The sequence below is a fragment of the Vidua macroura genome, chromosome 6 (genome assembly GCF_024509145.1).
Source record: "Vidua macroura isolate BioBank_ID:100142 chromosome 6, ASM2450914v1, whole genome shotgun sequence".
In the NCBI taxonomy this organism is placed as follows: domain Eukaryota; kingdom Metazoa; phylum Chordata; class Aves; order Passeriformes; family Viduidae; genus Vidua; species Vidua macroura.
The window spans coordinates 15,891,405-15,909,883 of NC_071576.1; the positions used below are offsets into that span (position 1 = coordinate 15,891,405).

Below are 18,479 nucleotides of genomic sequence, written 5' to 3' on the forward strand. Positions count from 1 at the left end.
GGAACTTGATATAAGGGAGAGGGAACTGGATGCACAGGGGTGAAATCAGCTTCCAACCTACACCCTGCTGGCAGTAGCACTCAGGATGGGAAAACAGCTAAAGTGGCCGAAATGCACTGCTTTGGTTAGCGTAGTGAACCACAATGAAACCATCTGATTTCATGAATGTCAATATTTTAAACATGTTGGGGTTTTTGAATTATTTCCCTGACCCCTCATTTCTGTTACAGTAAGTGACAAAACAGTATTTCCTTCAACAGAGAAATTCCAGCCCTGAGCTAAGGTGTGATGTATACGTAACATACCACCAGCATCAGAAGGAGACCATGGGGGTTTTAATGAGGCTTGCAAGTCCTTGATCTAAACCAAATTTATTCTCAAACTTCACACAACTGTTTTAACAAAGTCACAGCAAATTCCCCTACATATGTCCAAATCTCATAATACCTGAAGACAGTTGAGAGGTCCTTTCCACCCTGCAGCTAAGGCTCAGCCCTAGGGTGGTTTCTTGCTCTGCTGTTAATGTGTCTAGACTGGTCGCTGAACCTTACTGCTTACTATCCAAGAGATCACCTTGAGGTGAGGCTCAGCAGGGGCATAACAATCCCTGTATGAATGCTCCAAGGCTGTTGCCAGTACAAAATAAAGCACAACAGCTTAAAGCACCTTTGGTTACTGTGAGTTCTTGAACAACCTCAGGTTACTGCAAATTAATACCTGGCTTCTCTCCAAATTCAGGCATGGCTGGTCATCAGCTCACAGTATATAAAAAAAGCTCTTAAACTGGCAAGGCAGATTGCTGGAGGAAGGGACTCGCTGGCCTATCTGCAAAGATGCATCCTGTCTGCAGGCCAAGGGTTTAATTTCTGCATTAGTGGTTGGCCTGAGGCCCAGTGTTGTGTTTATACTCAGAGCACGTACTGCCTCGCACAGAAGAAGTGGCTTTTAGAATTTACTGGAGCATCAGGAATTAGTAACAAACTAGCATTCTGTATCTCCTCCTCAGTTTAGGCAAAACTCTGTAAAGGCCAAATCAAGAGCCTTTCACCAAAGACCCATTCCTAGAATTTACCATTATTCTGCTGCAAGCTGGGACAGAGCCCTGAGCATATTCAGAGAGCTGTGTGAAGACCTGTGCAAAAAGGATAGCCATAAAACACACACACGTAACTTGTTTTTGAAGTTACAGAGCTTAAAGTTAACCAGGTAACATCTTATACCAGTTATTAAACCATTCCATTCTGAACACAACCTGTGAATGTCTGATACCAAACACATCAACCATCACTGCTGCCTCCAGTGTGAATATTGCCATGCCAGCTGTATCATAAATGCTGTTCCTCTGATACATGGAGAAAGACCCATGGTGGATACCATTGCAATAGGAGTCCTGTACCTGGATTTCCCTGAGCCATGGAGTCATAGATGAGTTTGCAGGTCTTCAGCAAGATGGCAATTTTCTTTTCTGGAGAGTAGGTCTTGTGCATGGTTGTGAATTTGTGAAGGATCTTTTCCAGGACAGCAGTTTCAGGCACACTGGTCGTGACACCCAGGTCAGTGGTAGTTGTGTTTTGTATCACAAGTTGGTTCTCTTTCAGCTGCTGTAAAGATCCATCTTTGTTGTGTATTTCTTTTAAGGAAGAATTAATTGCTTCCTTTAGAGGTTTCAGGACACATTTGTACAAAGCTGTCTCAGCAATCACTTCTGCATAGAGAAGGGAGAACACAAAAACATAATAAATAAGCAATACAGTACTACAGGTGCAAATAAAAGTCCTAAGGAAGCGTGTGGTTTGTTATTCAGGCACTACTACATAGCTGTGAGAAGGGAACAGAAATTACATGCCAGAAAGTAAACATTTAATTACCAACACTATCCAGAAGTCCTGGATGGGCTTGAAATGAACATCAGTGTGTGGTCTCTGTCACTGGAGCTGTAGGAGACCTCCTGCTACCAGTAGTCCCTGCTCTCTTTTCCTGACTCCTGGCTGACCAGCATGGCATTGCCAGGCAGCAGGAAAGCCATCTCTGGGGAGAGAAGAGGAATCTCACCTAACTGTAATTCTTTTTCACAGCCCTGCCCTTACAGATGACCAGATGCAATTCATCTCATGTCCCTTCTGACTTCTCCTTCTGGCTTGTTTGAGATACTCACTTTGGGATGAAATTAATTGCACCCTCAAAGCACTCCTTTCTTTCCTCAAAGCAGCTGCAGCCACCAGCTCAGAGACGGACACCAATATCTGGTCAGAAGTTTCTCATTGTTACTGCCCAAGGGACTCTAAATTACTGATTTTTTTAAGACATCTCTTATGCCACCTGTGGAGGAGGAAATAGTATGAGTGGGTTGAGAATTTGCTTAATATTTGGCTGAAGATGAAAGGAAGCTTAAGAGACGGTGAGGAAGTCTGTTGTCTGACTCCTAGAAACCAGAGGCAGAACTAGAGGGACTGCAAGAGATTTTCTTGTTGCACTGAGGCAAAAAGGTCATCAGCTAAAGAGTTCATCTGCTCAGGCAGTGAGGAATGAACCAGAGAGCAGTAATATTTATGTATTCCAAATGCAACTATTTTAAAGAATCCAGAGAACCAATCAGCCTGAAGCAGGGCAAATTCAAGTGGTAAATTCTCCAGTGGGAATCCCTTTCCTCCACAGAAGAAGACAGTCCTGTCAAGGTTGACTGGGCTGTTAAAGAACTGTCAGTGAACATGGTTAGAAATGCAGGATCAGATCCAGGCATGTCTGTGGGAAGGTGGTGGGATACTTGCACACATACAGCTCCACCAAGCAGAACAAGGACATTTCTTTCTTTCCCCTTTAACTTTCATTGATCAAGATTCAAGACAGACTTCTCTGTGCTTCCCCCACACTCCCCACCTTGAAGAAAGAGGTTATTAGGACAAAGATTGAAGGTATTACACAAGGTGCATGAGAAGTGAAACTGCAGGTTCCCTCTCCTAGCTATGGTAGGGGCTGGCTGCAGGTCTGTTCTGCTGGGGATATGCAGGATCATGTGAAGCCTTTGCTGAGGGAGAAGGAAATCAGCAGAACCTGCTGAGACTGACAGTGGACAGCCTTTTATTCCTGGCTCACCACTTAGCTGAGTCCCACCTAATACTGGAACTGCAGGATCTCCTGGAATCCCTGGTGACTCCTGTGGTTCACTCTATATTCTGGGTCTTCCAACTCCCAGCTTGTTTTAAGCCAACTTAAGAATCCACTAATAGCTCTGCATTGGTTCTCAGGTCCTCAAGAAACAGTTTTAAGCATTCAAAGGAGCATGTGTGCGTGTGCATGCATGCTTTTTCTGGCTGTACAGCTTTCAGTGGGATGAAAATCCTACAGCTCTTTTTATATTCCCTCATGGATGTACATTAAACAGACCAGTCCAATCCTTAGCAAGGAGAGAAGCAGCATGTTATTCCCTCACAGGATATGAATGAGAAGCAATGAAGCACCTGTAAACAGTTTCAAATAATATTTTTTCTCCCCAAAGGCAAATAATACCTATGGCAAAGAGGTGAACGCTTCATTTTGGAGCTCGCAGTAGTCTTGCAACAGACATTTCTTCTGTACCTCTGAGCTCTGAGCTCTGAGGAGCACAAAGATGAATCAAGTGATGCCTCCAACCTGCCACTCAAAATCATCCTAGTCTTGTCCCTCCCTGTGAGACAGCGATTGACCTCTAAGCTGTAAGGCATATGCAGGGAGTTCTCCATCCCTGTAGCAGAGCAGTGGATGTGGAAGGCCACGGGAATGCAGCTGTGAAGGGGAAAGTTTGCCTTTTGTGTTTCCAGTGTATTCAGCTCTGTGTGTGCAAACCTACGTGTATACATAAACATACACACACACACACACACACACACACACATATATATATGCACACATACATGTATGTCTCTCATACACACACTGCTTAAACTCTTCCTTTTAAAACATTCATAAAGGGATTTTTCTCCTCGTTGCTCTCCAGGTTTTAGAGCTGTTCCTCCAAGTACTGGCAACCACAAAGCAGACTTCATTTCATGCTGCTCAGGTTTTAGGAGATGGTTTATAATTCTGTAAAGCAGAGCCTGTGACCGCATAATTCTTTCTCCTTCCTCACCTTCCCAAACCATGCCCGAGGATGAATAAACCACAGTTACCTACCTAACTTTTCCTCGGTGTAGGAGGCTGGGTCTATCAGAGATTTCAACTCGGTGCTCTGTACTAAGTAACTCTTCAGCTGCGTCATCATCAGCCGGATCTCTTGTAGCATCTCTGTGCTGGAGCTCTGCTTTGCCATCATCTCTAAACTGTACACTCTGTAGTCCCGCACCAGGTTGCCAAAGTATGACTCCTTGTCCTGTGCCAGCTCCACTATCTTCTTCTGCAGCTTCCTGTCACTAGACAAAAAGACCGTGAAGACGTTGGACAGGTTCACCAAGGACAGCCTGTTTTTGGCCTTGGCCAAGATCACAGAGCGTGTCTTTTTACCAGATGAACTACTCAGCATCTCCAGGTCATCCTCTGTGCTGCTGGTGGAGTAGGAGTCTGGCTCAGATGTTGATGTCTGAGCCATGGTGCTGCCTCCCAGGTCCTCCAGGGACAAGCGTGACCCTTCCAGTTCAGCTGAGCTGACAGATTTGTGGCCATGTCCCGGTTCAGTCTTGGTGTGTGCGCAAGTGGCACCACCCGTCACTGTAGCTGGGCTGCCCTTGCACACAGCCTGCCCCGTGGCCACGGCCGTCTCTGCCGCTGTTCTTTGCTTCGGCTGGCAGGAGCAGTGGATCCTTGGTGCCTGGGAAAGTCTCTTCCTTCTTGGTGGTGGGATAGGAGGTGACTTTCCTTTCTCAGTGGCATTGCTTTGTATCTTAGGCATGTCCTCCTTCTTCTCTGCAGGTTCAGGCTTTGTCTCCTGAAACTGTGATACAGCCCTTTTGGGAACCTCCCCAGGCATTTCTACAGCCTTTTTGCACAGCAGTGTTTTATCTCTGCTCCCTGCACTTGTATCTTGGTTTTCTTCTGTCCCTTCCCCTTTCAGCATTTCACAATTTTCAGGATTACCCACACAGCTCTCCTCTGAGGTCCTTTCACTCAGCCGCCTCCGCGGGGGAGCAAAGGGCTGGGAGCCCTTCCTGGGGCTCACTGCCGAGGGCTCATTGGCCGAACAGCTCTGCTTCCTTTCTTCTTTATCGTCACTGCCTTCAATTTTCATTTCCTCGAAGCTCTTTCCTAGTGGCTTAATAAGAAGCTTGTTTTCTTCACAGGCAGTCATGGGGTCCTGTGGGAGCTTCAGGGAAGATTTCTGTATGAGAGCATGAGAAGGTGGAGGGGGAGGAGGCCGTCGAGGAGACCTCTTTTCAGTAATCATGGTGGCAGGGGGGAGTTCAATGCTCCCAGAGTGGCCTTCAGGAGAAGGTATATCTGGAGGACAAGGATTACTGCACTCTTCTATAAAAATAGGATTCACAAACCACAGCCTGTCATTTCCTATTGACAGCTCAATTTCACATGAGCAGTGGTTTGTGCTACTTGCAAAACACTGGGTAGGTCTTAAACTGTCTGCCAGACCAGTGCTGAAAGCAGAGTCTTTTGCAGGGTGGGATAAGTCCTGTCTTCTGTGGTTTAAATAGGAATCCCAGAAATCTGTCACAAAAAAAAAAAAAAAAAAAAAAAAAAAAAAAGACAAAAAGAAAAATGAAAAAAATATCTGAGAGAATTTTAGCTGCTAAGGTTATGTAGAAAATCTACTTATTGTTAAAAGAAATGGTACACAAATTTCAATGTCAAACTTTCAAACATCTGCCCAAAACAGTGTGAAGAAAGAGTTACCTGTTTTATGCATATAACATTCTTCAAGCCAGAGGATAAGCTCAGAAGCTTCACCAGATTTCTCTCCCCTGCCAATTTTAGGACACTTACCTAGTGAAAGTTGTTAATGCTCTTCAGCATTTTCAGTACGAGCAGGAAGGTAAAAGTAACAAATACAAATGATTGTGAAAAGGGATCTTTGCTTGTTCAGTGATCACTGCCCTCCAAATGCAAATAGCTGTGGATGCCCCAGGAGAGGATGCAAAGACCCCAGGCAAACTGCGTCTTGCTCACAACAGTGAGGTGCAGGTCCAACATGCACCAGGAGACAGCGGCTGAACATGACTCTACCATGCAGCAAGCTCATGTGGCAGTCTGTTCTACAGAGGGTCTGATCCTGCCTGGCAGGATTCCTTCCAGACTGGAAATACATGATTTTAAACACCTCCCCCCAGTTAGTATTATCATTAAAGTCTATAGTTCTGGATGACTGTTATCTATAGCCATGGCCACTCTGCTTTGCACCTTGCCTGGAGACTGTCTGCCTGCAGGTGTCAGAGAGAAAAGATGATGCAAAAGACTCTACGCAGGAAGGATGTATGATGAAGGACTAACGAATAGTTAACTACTTCAGTGCCTTCAACTATGACTGAAAAAGAAAGATGATATTTCACATACAAGCAGTCATTTCTGTCAGAAATCTCTTATTATAATTTGTCTTTTTAAAATTGTTTTTAAAAAATTACAAAGCATTGGTACATTTTTTTGAATAGATTCAGTATCACATCCAACTTTTTTCCTTTTCTCTGAAGCTGGCGTTTCAAACCTGTCTTACAGGTCTGATTACTTTCAATCAATATTAAAGCTGCTGATCCAGAATTCACTACTGGAAGCATCAGGAAACAGGATCCAGCAAACCTCATATGTTCTGACCAAGGAAAAGGGTATAAACCTCTGAGGGTATTCACTGGGTGAGAACTGTATAGATGCCCATAGATTTGGGGATAAGGGAAAGGTGGGAAATCCTGGAAACACAAGGATGCAGGCAACTAAGTAACTATTTCAGCATGCTTGGTCCCTAAACACAGAGCTGACGCTGTTGGCACATCCTTCTGTGTGGCTTTCAGGGGACACAATGGGGCTACAACACAATGTCTGAACCCTGCCTGGTGCTTGGTGTCAGGAGTGTCTCCCTGCCAAAACCTCACATGCTGGGCCCAAGAGAGGATGAATGGGGCTGCACACATGCAGGATGATCCTTGATGCTGAGCATGGGGTACAGCTCTCAGGTCAAGAGGTGATCTAAAAGACAGTCTATTCCCATCAGGATAAAATTGCCTATTTATCTTCTCACAGCCTAGGCTAGTGCCCATGGCAAATTCAACTTTATAAGCATGTCAGCATGTTACCTTAGGGTGACGGACATTAGAACAGCTTTATTCTCTGATTTCTTGCTGTGAGAGGGAGGAGAAGAAGCTTAAAATAATAGTGTTGCTAGGAACAACTGCACTCTTAACAACAGAATTTGGGAGAAGCCATGCAGATGCAACTGCACATACTAACACCATGCTGCAAACCCCCTCACAGCTGAGACTGGCTGGGGTACCATTTTCTTTAAGCTCTCCAGATCTCAGTATCAGCAAATGCAGGGCAGAGGAAGTTGTTTTAAGTCAGAATATAATGCTGTGAAGTCTCATGGGCTGAGGAAATGGTGAGTAAACCAATCTACAGAGGGGAAGTTGATATTTTTTCTCAGTAGTGGTCAGGATAAGGCACTGTGATGAAAATGTAAAGCTCCACTCAGGCTGGGAAGGAAGAGATTGTGTGGTTCTACCAAGTAACACAGCTGCTTCCGAGCAGGCATTTCCCAGCACAGCCACACTGTCTCACACTGCAGAGAAGGCCATTTGATCATCTCCCATTGCTGTCCTGGATGTTCCCTTATCTTGCAGTCTGGGAGGGATAATTAAGCAGTTCTTGGAGTCCTTGGCATGTCTGTGATGGTATGTGCTCTTTGTGCAGTGCAATCATGCTAATTCTCCTCCTAAAAGATCTTCTGTACCAGCGAGGTCAGGAATAGAGGGCCCGCAGTACATCCTCTGTGACAACGTACAGAACAGCCAGAACCTTTGTGGAACAATTCAGTTTGCAGATAGACATCTTACTTCTATCCCCTTGAAACACATATTACTTTGAAATAAATACAAAGCAACGTATGAGAATTTCAGATAATGCTTTGTTTCCTTTGGAAGTGCCACTTTGGGCAGCACGTGATAGTTTGTGTTCCCATTTGTATTCACAAAATTTTGTTCCAGGAAGCAATAAACAGCATCTGTCAGTAGCTGAGCCTGTTTGACTCCACTAAGACAGCATGGCACTTCAGGAAGCTAGCATCATTTCCCAGGAAGACTGCACACAACAGCAGGTTTTCTTCTGTTTTCAGACACTTGACTGGTATGAAATACACCATGACAAATAAATTTCCAAGCCTCACTACTTTTATGACCACCAGTACAGGAAAGAAGGAAAAAGACTACAACCACTATTGTTTTGATGCTTGTGCTTTAACAGATCTCTTCTTTCAGTAGTTGCTGGAAACTGTTGCCTGAATCAAGATAGCTTCTGCTGGATCAAATTAGACTGAAGGTTGCAAATTCATGATACACTTCCTTCATTTTGATCCAAATTTTTAGACTTGTTATAAAAAATTAAGTGTGTAACTTGTTATCTCAAGCTGAAAGGTACCTTTTTATCAGCAATAAGTGCTGGCTGGACTTCCATATAAAAGGATGCTTTAACAAATTGGAACATAATCAAATAGAGGATGCTGAAAGTGTTAGAGGCAAATCTGTTGGTGAAATTCAACAAAGCCACCTGAACTGAAACCAGTGGGGTTTGCCCATGCCTTCTGGGAGGTATGATGCAGAAGACCCAAAAATAGTGAGAATGCTCTAATAAATATCTCTAAATGAGCTAACTCTTCAATTTTCTCCATTGTTTGGTTGTTTTCAACACCTGAAGGAAAACTGGAAACCAAGAAGTATGGAAGTGGCTTACTGAAGTAGCTGTCTCAAGTGGAGTGTGTTAAATGAAAAGGAATAGAAAGGAAATCTCCTTTAGTTAACAGAATTGCTTTTCCTAGCTGTAACTTTATACATCTCATCTAAAATTTGCGTGTTTGGTGCTGTCACTAAAAATAATGTTCCTTTTGCATGTGATTTGTGTGAGGTGAGAGAACATATTGGGACGATACATATTTCTCTATCAACTAGAAATCCTGCAGGAGCAAGCAAAAATATCAAAATTCAAAAATATCACACTTTCATCAGCATTGCCCCCACACATCAGGAGAAGTTGCAAAGGTGCTTTCCACATAGCTCAGACATCAGCCACTTCCAGCGTGTAGAAGTTATCCCGAGAGACCGTGATGCACTTCAGCTTTCCCAGACTGTAAGGACCACGCCCTGGACAGAAATCCAGGTGGAGGTTTATGGCCAAAGGGGCAAGTGCCCTTTTTGTCAGCATCTTGCTATGAACATAAAGTTCATAAACATTTTCCTCTTGCATTCAGACCTCTTTAGCTATTCCAAAGACAATAGTACATCTGTCTTCCAGTTGCATTATGTCTGTGCAAGGCACTATTGTTCTCCCAAGTCCAAGTGAAAATCTGACTGCTTTGAGGGACTTACCTATCCCCAGACTAGAGATAATTTCAAGGTCTTGAAAGCTACTGGCTTCTAATATTGCTTGTGGCAGCTTCAGGGTAAAGGGCAGCAAATCCCTGTAGAAATAAACACAATGAAAAAACAGCAAAAGGATAAACCCCACAATTGTTAGGAACTCCAGACTTCACTTGGTCTCAGTGATTGGATTGGCTCACAATTTCAGCCATGTTCAGCGAAGTCATGGCTGGTAAGGAATTATGGACATTGTGCCAGCCTGGGTTGCTCTGATTTCACAAAAGATCACCAGCTTCTGTGGTGATGCTTCATGGCATAGCACTGACTTAATCACTGTGTCTTGGCTCTGTCCTCTGAAAAGAGCAGAAATGCCTCTTACTTCAGGGGAGGCCACAAAAGTTGAGAAATATCTTCCCATTAAAACTGAGGTGCTGCAAATTGTAATTATTTTTAATAGAAAAGCCAATCTTTTTCATGTGGAAATGATTTGAAGTCCTTTTTCTTTCTGTTTACCCTTCTCTCACTACTCTGCTTCCTCTTTTAAAAATCTCTGTAAGTGTAGGCATGGGTACACAGCAAGGCACAGAGGGATTGGGAAAGGAAAGCCCTGTCTGGGGAAAGGCAACCCCTGGGTGAAGGGACAGACAGTGAGGAAATGCTGCATGACACTGAGAAAACACATATCCCTCTAACTCTCTACTCTCAGACTTCTGAGTACTTGGTTTCTGGAAAGATGCTGTATTTCTATTGAAAAAAAAGAGAAGAGTTTCTCAGAGGAAGTTGGCTGGGTTTCACTAAAACACACCCTAAGTCTCAAGCCATTTAACAGAGCCCTTGCTCTGGCAGTGAGCTGTTCAGGTTTGCCTCTTGCCCAGTGACAATTTGCTAACCCCATTCTTGCCTCAATTCCCATTCTAACAAGGACTAGAAAAGCCAGTCCCTAAATGATAGCAAGGAATGGTGCAGGATCATCTTACACATAAAAAGCTCTACAAAATGTTCTACATTACACAAGGAATCGTTATAGAAAAACTGGCCTTGTGAGTAGGAGGTCTCTGCTAAACAAATGCACACCTCAAAAAAAGCACATAACTGCAGACCTATCTGTTGACAGATGAATGCAGGGGGCCTATTTCTGACCTTTTTAACCTTACTGATGTTTTGTGTTCTCCATGGGTTCTCTGTGTACTGCTGAGCACTCTGTTGTCGCTCACGTAAACTGATGTGATCCCTGGCTTATTATTTTTTCATGGCAGATAAGAGGTTTAGAAGAGGAAGAGGAAGAGGGTCCATGTACCTTCTGCTTTCTTTGTTATTTTATATGTATGAATAGTTCCCTTCTTTTTCTTTTTTTTTTTAACATATTAAGATCAGGAAATATTAGGACATTGCCCTAATAGAAAAAAAAAAACCTGGTTTTATTAATGGGGCAGAAGCTTGCAGACCAGCCACCAAGTCATCTGTTACCTACAGGCAGGTAATATACCCAGGCCAAATTTTTTTTGAGAAGAGCCTGTCAGCCCTGAAAAGCTGTTTCCAGCTATTCATAGACAATTTACTACATCCCTGTTCTCAGATCTCTACATTCACCGTCACAGAGAGCTCCTATGAACTGCCAGTAAATGGTAGGTCAGTGTCTTTTTATTACCCCCTTCTCTCAGAAAATTATTCCCTTTTTATCTTGTCTTTTGACAGTAGCCTGGAAAATCACATGAACCATTTGAATGTGTATTTGACACTCAGAAATAACATCTATAACAGGAGCTGAACTGATGCCTTGTGAAGGCTGACCTAGAACAGAGGCTAGACAGAGTTAAATAATAAAGTAGGGATTTATTAAAAGGCCTCAATGGATACACCTTGGGCAGCCCAAGAGCCCAACCAGGGCTATGCCCAAGATGAACCCAAAATGGTCACAAAAAGGACATGGTCATAAGGCCTCTCACTTTTAAAAGTTCTGGTCCATTTGCATATTGGAGTTAATTTCCAGTTACAGCTTTAGGTTATGAAGTCCCATCCCTCTTGTTTTTCTCTCTTCAGTCCATGTTACTTATGTTCTTGGGCCTGAAATTTGGGTTGGTTGTCCTTGGGTCCCCAGCTAGAGAAGGAATTATTTTGTCTCCCTACACTGAAGAGAGTTTACCATTCCTTAACATGAAGCTCAGAACTACACACTAAAGCAGTACAGAATTTAAAAAATATAAAAGCTAAAACCTAAGGCATGAAATAGAATAACTTTCTTTTTCTTTCTTTCTTTCTTTCTTTCTTTCTTTCTTTCTTTCTTTCTTTCTTTCTTTCTTTCTTTCTTTCTTTCTTTCTTTCTTTCTTTCTTTCTTTCTTTCTTTCTTTCTTTCTTTCTTTCTTTCTTTCTTTCTTTCTTTCTTTCTTTCTTTCTTTCTTCTTTCTTTCTTTCTTTCTTTCTTTCTTTCTTTCTTTCTTTCTTTCTTTCTTTTCTTTCTTTCTTTCTTTCTTTCTTTCTTTCTTTCTTTCTTTCTTTCTTTCTTTCCTTCTTTCTTTCTTTCCTTCTTTCTTTCTTTCTTCTTTCTTCTTTCCTTCTTTCTTCTTTCTTTCCTTCCTTCCTTCCTTCCTTCCTTCCTTCCTTCCTTCCTTCCTTCCTTCCTTCCTTCCCTTCCTTCCTTCTTCCTTCCTCCTTCCTTCCTTCCTTCCTTCCTTCCTTCCTTCCCTTCCTTCCTTCCTTCCTTCCTTCCTTCCTTCCTTCCTTCCTTCCTTCCTTCCTTCCTTCCTTCCTTCCTTCCTTCCTTCCTTCCTCTTCCTTCCTTCCTTCCTTCCTTCTTCCTTCCTTCCTTCCTTCCTTCCTTCCTTCCTTCCTTCCTTCCTTCCTTCCTTCCTTCCTTCCTTCCTTCCTTCCTTCCTTCCTTCCTTCCTTCCTTCCTTCCTTCCTTCCTTCCTTCCTTCCTTCCTTCCTTCCTTCCTTCCTTCCTTCCTTCCTTCCTTCCTTCTTCTTTTCTTTTCTTTTCTTTTCTTTTCTTTTCTTTTCTTTTCTTTTCTTTTCTTTTCTTTTCTTTTCTTTTCTTTTCTTTTCTTTTCTTTTCTTTTCTTTTCTTTTCTTTTCTTTTCTTTTCTTTTCTTTTCTTTTCTTTTCTTTTCTTTTCTTTTCTTTCTTTTCTTTTCTTTTCTTTTCTTTTCTTTTCTTTTCTTTTCTTTTCTTTTCTTTTCTTTTCTTTTCTTTTCTTTTCTTTTCTTTTCTTTTCCCATGAGCCTTTTTGCAGGAAAGCAGAAGTGAGCATATTTTCTTTGTCACCAACCACTTACTAGAAATGCCCGATTCTATTTTGCATTTGGGCTGTTCTTTGCTTTAGTGGGAAAGAAATCTTTATAAGGATCCAGGGGTTAACTTATGTCCATTCTATAGGGTCTATAAACATCCAGGTAGCTAAATGTCTGTTAACTGATCAGGGTGAGGTGGAGCATGGTTTCCTCTGTGCAGGCAGGAGTTGTAGCTCAGTAGTGCTGATTTCAGCTGGCTGCAGGAGCAGCCCTCAGAATGGTGGGGGACTGGCTGGATAAGCTGTAGCACACTGTATCCTACCCCAGACAGACTGTTCCTACTGTGTGACCTATCAAGTGACTGATGTGACTGCCTTGTAAACATATCCTGAAGCTGCTTTCTCCTCTTAAAAGGAAATAACTACTTTTAAGAGTTGTGTAAGTTTGTATAGAGGAAGTCAAAAGTCTACAAACAACTCACAACCAGGCCTGCTGCAGTAGGGATGGGGTAAGTAGGTGGAGGTATTGCTGCAGTGTGCTAAGCACAAGGACACAGATTAGAGAAGGCTGCAGACATCATCAGCTGCGGATCAAACCTTGCACTAGTGAAAATGACATTACAGGTCTTTTCCATCTCTGTACCCATTATTCTTGGTTCTTCTGTGCTGAGCAAACAAACACTTCGTTTTCATTTCAAATTTTAGCTAAGAAAATATATTGCTTCAGGACTACTTTCCTTGACAGATTCCCCATAGGTGACGAAGTGCTTTGAGTCGCCAAGAGACAACAGTCCATTAGTAGGTTTGCTAAGTTGCTACCAGGTGTGTGTGGGTGTGTGTGTGTGTGTGTGCATGCTTAAAGCTTTAAATAAATATTTAACTCGGGGCCCTCCTTCCTCCCTGCCCTCCTAGCCTCAGTTCTGTGCCTCTGTTCTTTGTGGAAGCAGCCCTATGGACAAAGCTTCCAGCTGCAGGGATAGCTGTGCTTGTGGGGTGATCTGGCCCCATTGTAGAGACAAGTATCTGAAATACCTTCAGGTCTGGCAGGCTGGAGGGTAGCAGAGGAAACAGAGGGGTCTGTGCTGGGACTGGGGACTGGGGAAGGACAGACCAGAGGGGAGGGCAAAATGACTGTGCCATGGAAGCAATGAATCCAACTCACCTGCTGACACAGTAGAAGGCAACCAATTTGAAAACATCTTCAAATACAAGGACAGATCCTTCCAGGTACAGGACTGGTGAAAAACAGAAAAGAAAATCAGCAGCTGATTTCTTTGAGCTATATGATAAAAAAAAAAAAAAAAAAACAAATAGGTAGGTTTGGCTATCACATCTTGTGTTCTGTGACAGTCCAGTAACTGCATGGACTAATATGACAAAGTGTAAAGAACTGCTTTCAGGTGGCCAAATGCAACAAGATTCTTCATGGAGACACTAGAGAAGAAATAGCTCAGCTTGGCTTTCTGAAAAGTTAGCTCAAGATATCCAAATGTTGTGACACTAATGGAAACAATGGGTTGAAAGAAACCTCCCAGCTCACTTCCAAAGGGATCATTACAAGCCCATCTGTCTCTAAGGGTGTGCATATCTGCAATACATACAGGGCTGACCTTGTGACTCTCCATGCTGGAATCTGGTTTGGTCTGGATGGACAAAGTGCTTTGAAGGAAAAAAACCTAGGAGTTACTGTTTCATTACTGTGTGTGTGGGCTCTGACCTGGGTCACACAGGCAGTGTGAGTGCAGCCTATTTGTATCTCTTCCGTCTTCTCCCTCCCATGGTGTTATTCAGTGACTGCACTCCCCAGATACAATCCACCAAAATACAATCCACCATATTGCAGAGTTTTTAAGATGACCTTTCTTAAAGACATGCATTTGGGCATTGTGTAGCCCAAATCTCACATGTTACTACAGAGCTTTTGGCTTTTAAACTAGAAAAAATTCATTGACCAGTGGAGAAAGTTTCACCGACAGGCAGAGATAACCCAAGGCAGAGATAAAGACCTGGATCTGCAGGAGAGATGTGTCCACCTTTGCTTCAGCCTCACAGTCTAACAAACTCTATGCCTGTTTGCACACATCACAACCCCACTACATTGACAAGGGTAAGGAAATCTGCAGTGGATTCTCAGAAATGCCCATTTACTGGTGGGAAAGAACTATCTCAAAGCTGCACTCCAGAGCTGTCACAGGAGCATGCCAGGAGTCCCTGGGGAACAGCATGAGCTCCCACCCCCATGGCACTGCCCACAGACACTGTGCATCTTCCTTCACTCTGTTCTAGGCCGCAGGTCAGAGCTGTGGACTCAAAGCTCAGCTACTGTGATTCAGCTTCCTCAGTCAGGCATGATTCACAGCCCTGTGAGCTGTCTCCAGCCCCTTGCCCTGCCTGCCTGGTGGTTGGTCTCCTTCAAAGAAAGGCTTCCAGCACCTGCAGGAAGGAGACATCCTCCTGGCTCTCCTCTCCTCTCCCTCACCTCTCTGCCCTGGCTCTTGTTTTCCAGCCAGCAGATAATCCCCCTGCAAGGAAATGCTCAAGATTGTCTCCTGTTCAGGTTCATATCTCATTCCCCAAACCAGGCATTTCCTTCTTTTACTTCTCCCTTTGTTCTAGCCCAGGCCCAGCAGGTTGTTATTTTGGGCTGAATACTCCAATGTAGGCATTTTTTATAGAGACAAAGACCATGTAATTCTCAACAGTCATTCCTAGCATCAGTTTATGTTGGATCAGCATGAACAGTTTAACCTCAGTGTATGCACCCATACCAGACTGCAATGTGGAATTTAAAACACACTTCAAGCAAAACAATCCCTTTCCCTCACTTTTTTCTCACAACTGGAAAAATCGTATTTGGCAATTTATTTTTTTTTCCATAATAAGAATCATATTTCAGTCAGGGATTTTCATTGAACACCTACCATGAACAATTTCTGTAGTTTGAAATCCATCTGCTTTGCAGGTCTGACACAGGAAACAAAAATAAAGACAAAACCCAGTCCTGTTCTGGAGAATAAACCAAAACCCAAGAGTCTGAATTTGCTCGAATCTCCAGCTATTAAATAAAGCCCTTTGTAGAGATGATGGCTTTAAGGGAGCTTTTTTTCTGTCAAGAGCTACATGCTCAGTTTGGCATTATGGGTTGCAGGTATCCATAACAGAGCAGGCTGCACCTGTACATGCTCACATATATGAGCAAATTGCTTGGACTGGGACTACTGATTGTTTCTGTGCCAGGAAGCTCTGCCACTTGGGAGCTTGTATGTTAGACAGAAAAATATTAGTCCGAGTGCCTCTGTGTCAGGAGTTTCCACATATAAGTGCTGTGCCACTGCATAGCTACTTCTCCTCACATACATAGTTAAATTGCATAAAACACCACAAATGACCAGGAATTATACTGCTAAGGAAGACTAGGTACAAAAAGCTGCTGAAGCTCAAGGACAGATGTTTTCTGCAGGTGGTATATATAAATAGGACTGTCCCTGCTCTGGGAGGTCACAGAAGGTAACAAAACCAAGCATATTTCTCAGCAGGCTGGAATTCATCATACAGAGACCCGCAGCTCTCCTGGGACATTTTTGGGCAGCCTGCAAACAAGTAAGAACAGATGGAAGAACAGTAAGAATAGTGCTTTAGATGTGTCATTACTCGAGGTACTAAGACCATCAGGACCAATACTCAGCCCAAAATTTATTGTGGGCAGTGGCCATGTCAGCAGCCTGCACAGGGTTGCCATGGCTACTTGGATCTGCTCTCAGCACAGCACCCATGGGGAAATTCTGCCTTGCAAACTCCTGTGGGAGCATCTTCCTTGGGAGAAAATATAACACTTTTCTCTTAAACTATTTTTTTTTCTAGACACCTGCTGACACCAGCAGACATCACTGCAATGCTCTTCTTTTGGATGGCAGATGATGGGTATGATACAGGAACTTGTCTTGTGGCAATGGTTGCCATTCTCCTGTGGAGACCATTATGTGCATCCTGCTGCATGTTTCTAATTCTTGGAAAGACACAGAAAATAGCAATCTTGAACAGCTAAAAGGGCTCTGCTGACTGTTGGGGACAATATTTCTGTCCCTCAAAGCCATTGCTGCCTTCAAGGCACCCTACTCTGAGAAGACAATCAGGAAGAGGTGATTTTCTCTGGCTGTGGGTGTGTTGTGGGTAGCTGGGGACATTTCATTGACATGAGAACTGCTGCTTAGGGAGGGATCGTGATGCTGCCATTTATAGGAACTCATGACTTTTGCAGAATCTACAAGCAGACATCTGCCACACTGCTGTAATCCTGATGAAAAGGGCAGAGAAAAAAATTCACCTTTCTCGGGCTTGTAAAACTAGATCCAGGACACCTTAAGAGCAAGGAAATATCTACATCTCACCATAGCAGTGCCTGAATGTCAAGAATATGATCAAAAGCAAGAGAAAAAATAGGCTGGGTTCTGTGAGCCAAACATATTGCCACTGCTTATTGAGTTTTACCTGATATTTAGAAGCCCATTGAAAAATGTCACCTTCAGGAAATAAAAGGGGAAATGTATAGATCAGTGGGCAATTTTGAGTAGTCTGAAACAAAGAGATAAGAATTAATTGAATTTTTCTTATGGGTGACAGAAGCATTTGCAACATGAATTAGTGGTTCATTGGTGACTATACTCTGCTTTTGTGTCCTTGGGCAACTCAGTAAATGAACAGAACTTGGCCAGGTTATGAACCGTTATATATATTTATGATTGTCTCATCTTCCTCTTTCAAACACCAGCATGGTCTGAAGAGTGTCATCTTTAGGCACTGACTCGAATCTGTATTCATATTCCCTTTACTCTTTGGATCTTCCCATCATTTCTCCATCCAGATGCAAATGTCTTTGAGTCACACTGTCCCTGAGCATTCTGCCTTCCTTTCCTCTCTGATTTTTTCCCCACAGAATTGTGTTTGCTAGTTCCATTGTTCTGGTTACATGGACAAACCAAGCCAATTTCCGTTTTATTGCTTACACAGGCTCATGGGACTCAATTACTTCAGCTTCTTCTCTAGTGGCACTGTTAGTGCTATCCACTTGGTTTTTCATTTGTTTTTGGTATCTGTGTAGTCCTTCAGAGACATCTGAATTCAAAGACACAAATTCCTTATTCTGCAGCAGTTATGTCGACAGAGGACTACTGAGAAAACAGCCATCCTCAGAAGTCCTGCCTGGATGTGCTTAGATGTTCTCATTCTTCCAGATTCTGGGAAACTGTGAGATTTATCATTATGGCTGTGATTCCAGTTTTCTATTTCTATTTTCAGATTATAAATCCAGAGTCTCCTAACAAGAGTTGTTTTTCTCCTTTGATATAAGTCTCTGCTTTGATACCACACTTGCCACAACCTTTGCAATAAGCAGCACAGCCAGCTTTGCTGCTGTTCTGCTACCCTCAGTGAGTAAACCTTGCTATGAGGATGGGATCACTCCAAGGCAGAGGCTACCAAAATTCTTACTCCCAGACACTGACAGTTCAGGTTAGCAGGTTAGCAGTTTCCTGCCACTGGGGAAGGAGCCCTGGGTATTTCACTGGAGTGTTGCAGTGACTGCTATAGCCCCAACGCTGAAGCTGTTGTGTCTCTCACAATCCACTGTGCTTGTCCTACCTGCTGTGCTTTGCAGAAATGTGTGAGAGTGTGATGTAATGCCTTCAGGTTACTGTTTCAGTTCCCCAGTTCTGACCCTTATTCATGCAATTGGCTTGTGGTGGTTTTAAGAGAAAGATCCTCAGCTGGATGGTTCTAAAGA

General features: G+C 43.1%; 1 protein-coding gene across 1 annotated transcript in view; it reads right to left on the reverse strand.

Annotated features, from left to right (window-relative positions):
• LOC128808532 (ras and Rab interactor 3-like) overlaps nt 1–18,479 on the reverse strand; it is a 158,997-nt gene that overhangs the window by 14,585 nt on the left and 125,933 nt on the right. Inside the window, exons 21-24 of the mRNA XM_053979735.1 lie at nt 13,863–13,935; nt 9,483–9,574; nt 4,150–5,628; nt 1,397–1,705 (exon numbers count right to left, since the gene is read on the reverse strand). Coding sequence (XP_053835710.1) covers nt 1,397–1,705; nt 4,150–5,628; nt 9,483–9,574; nt 13,863–13,935 — 1,953 coding nt within the window. The remainder of the gene's footprint in view (nt 1–1,396; nt 1,706–4,149; nt 5,629–9,482; nt 9,575–13,862; nt 13,936–18,479) is intronic.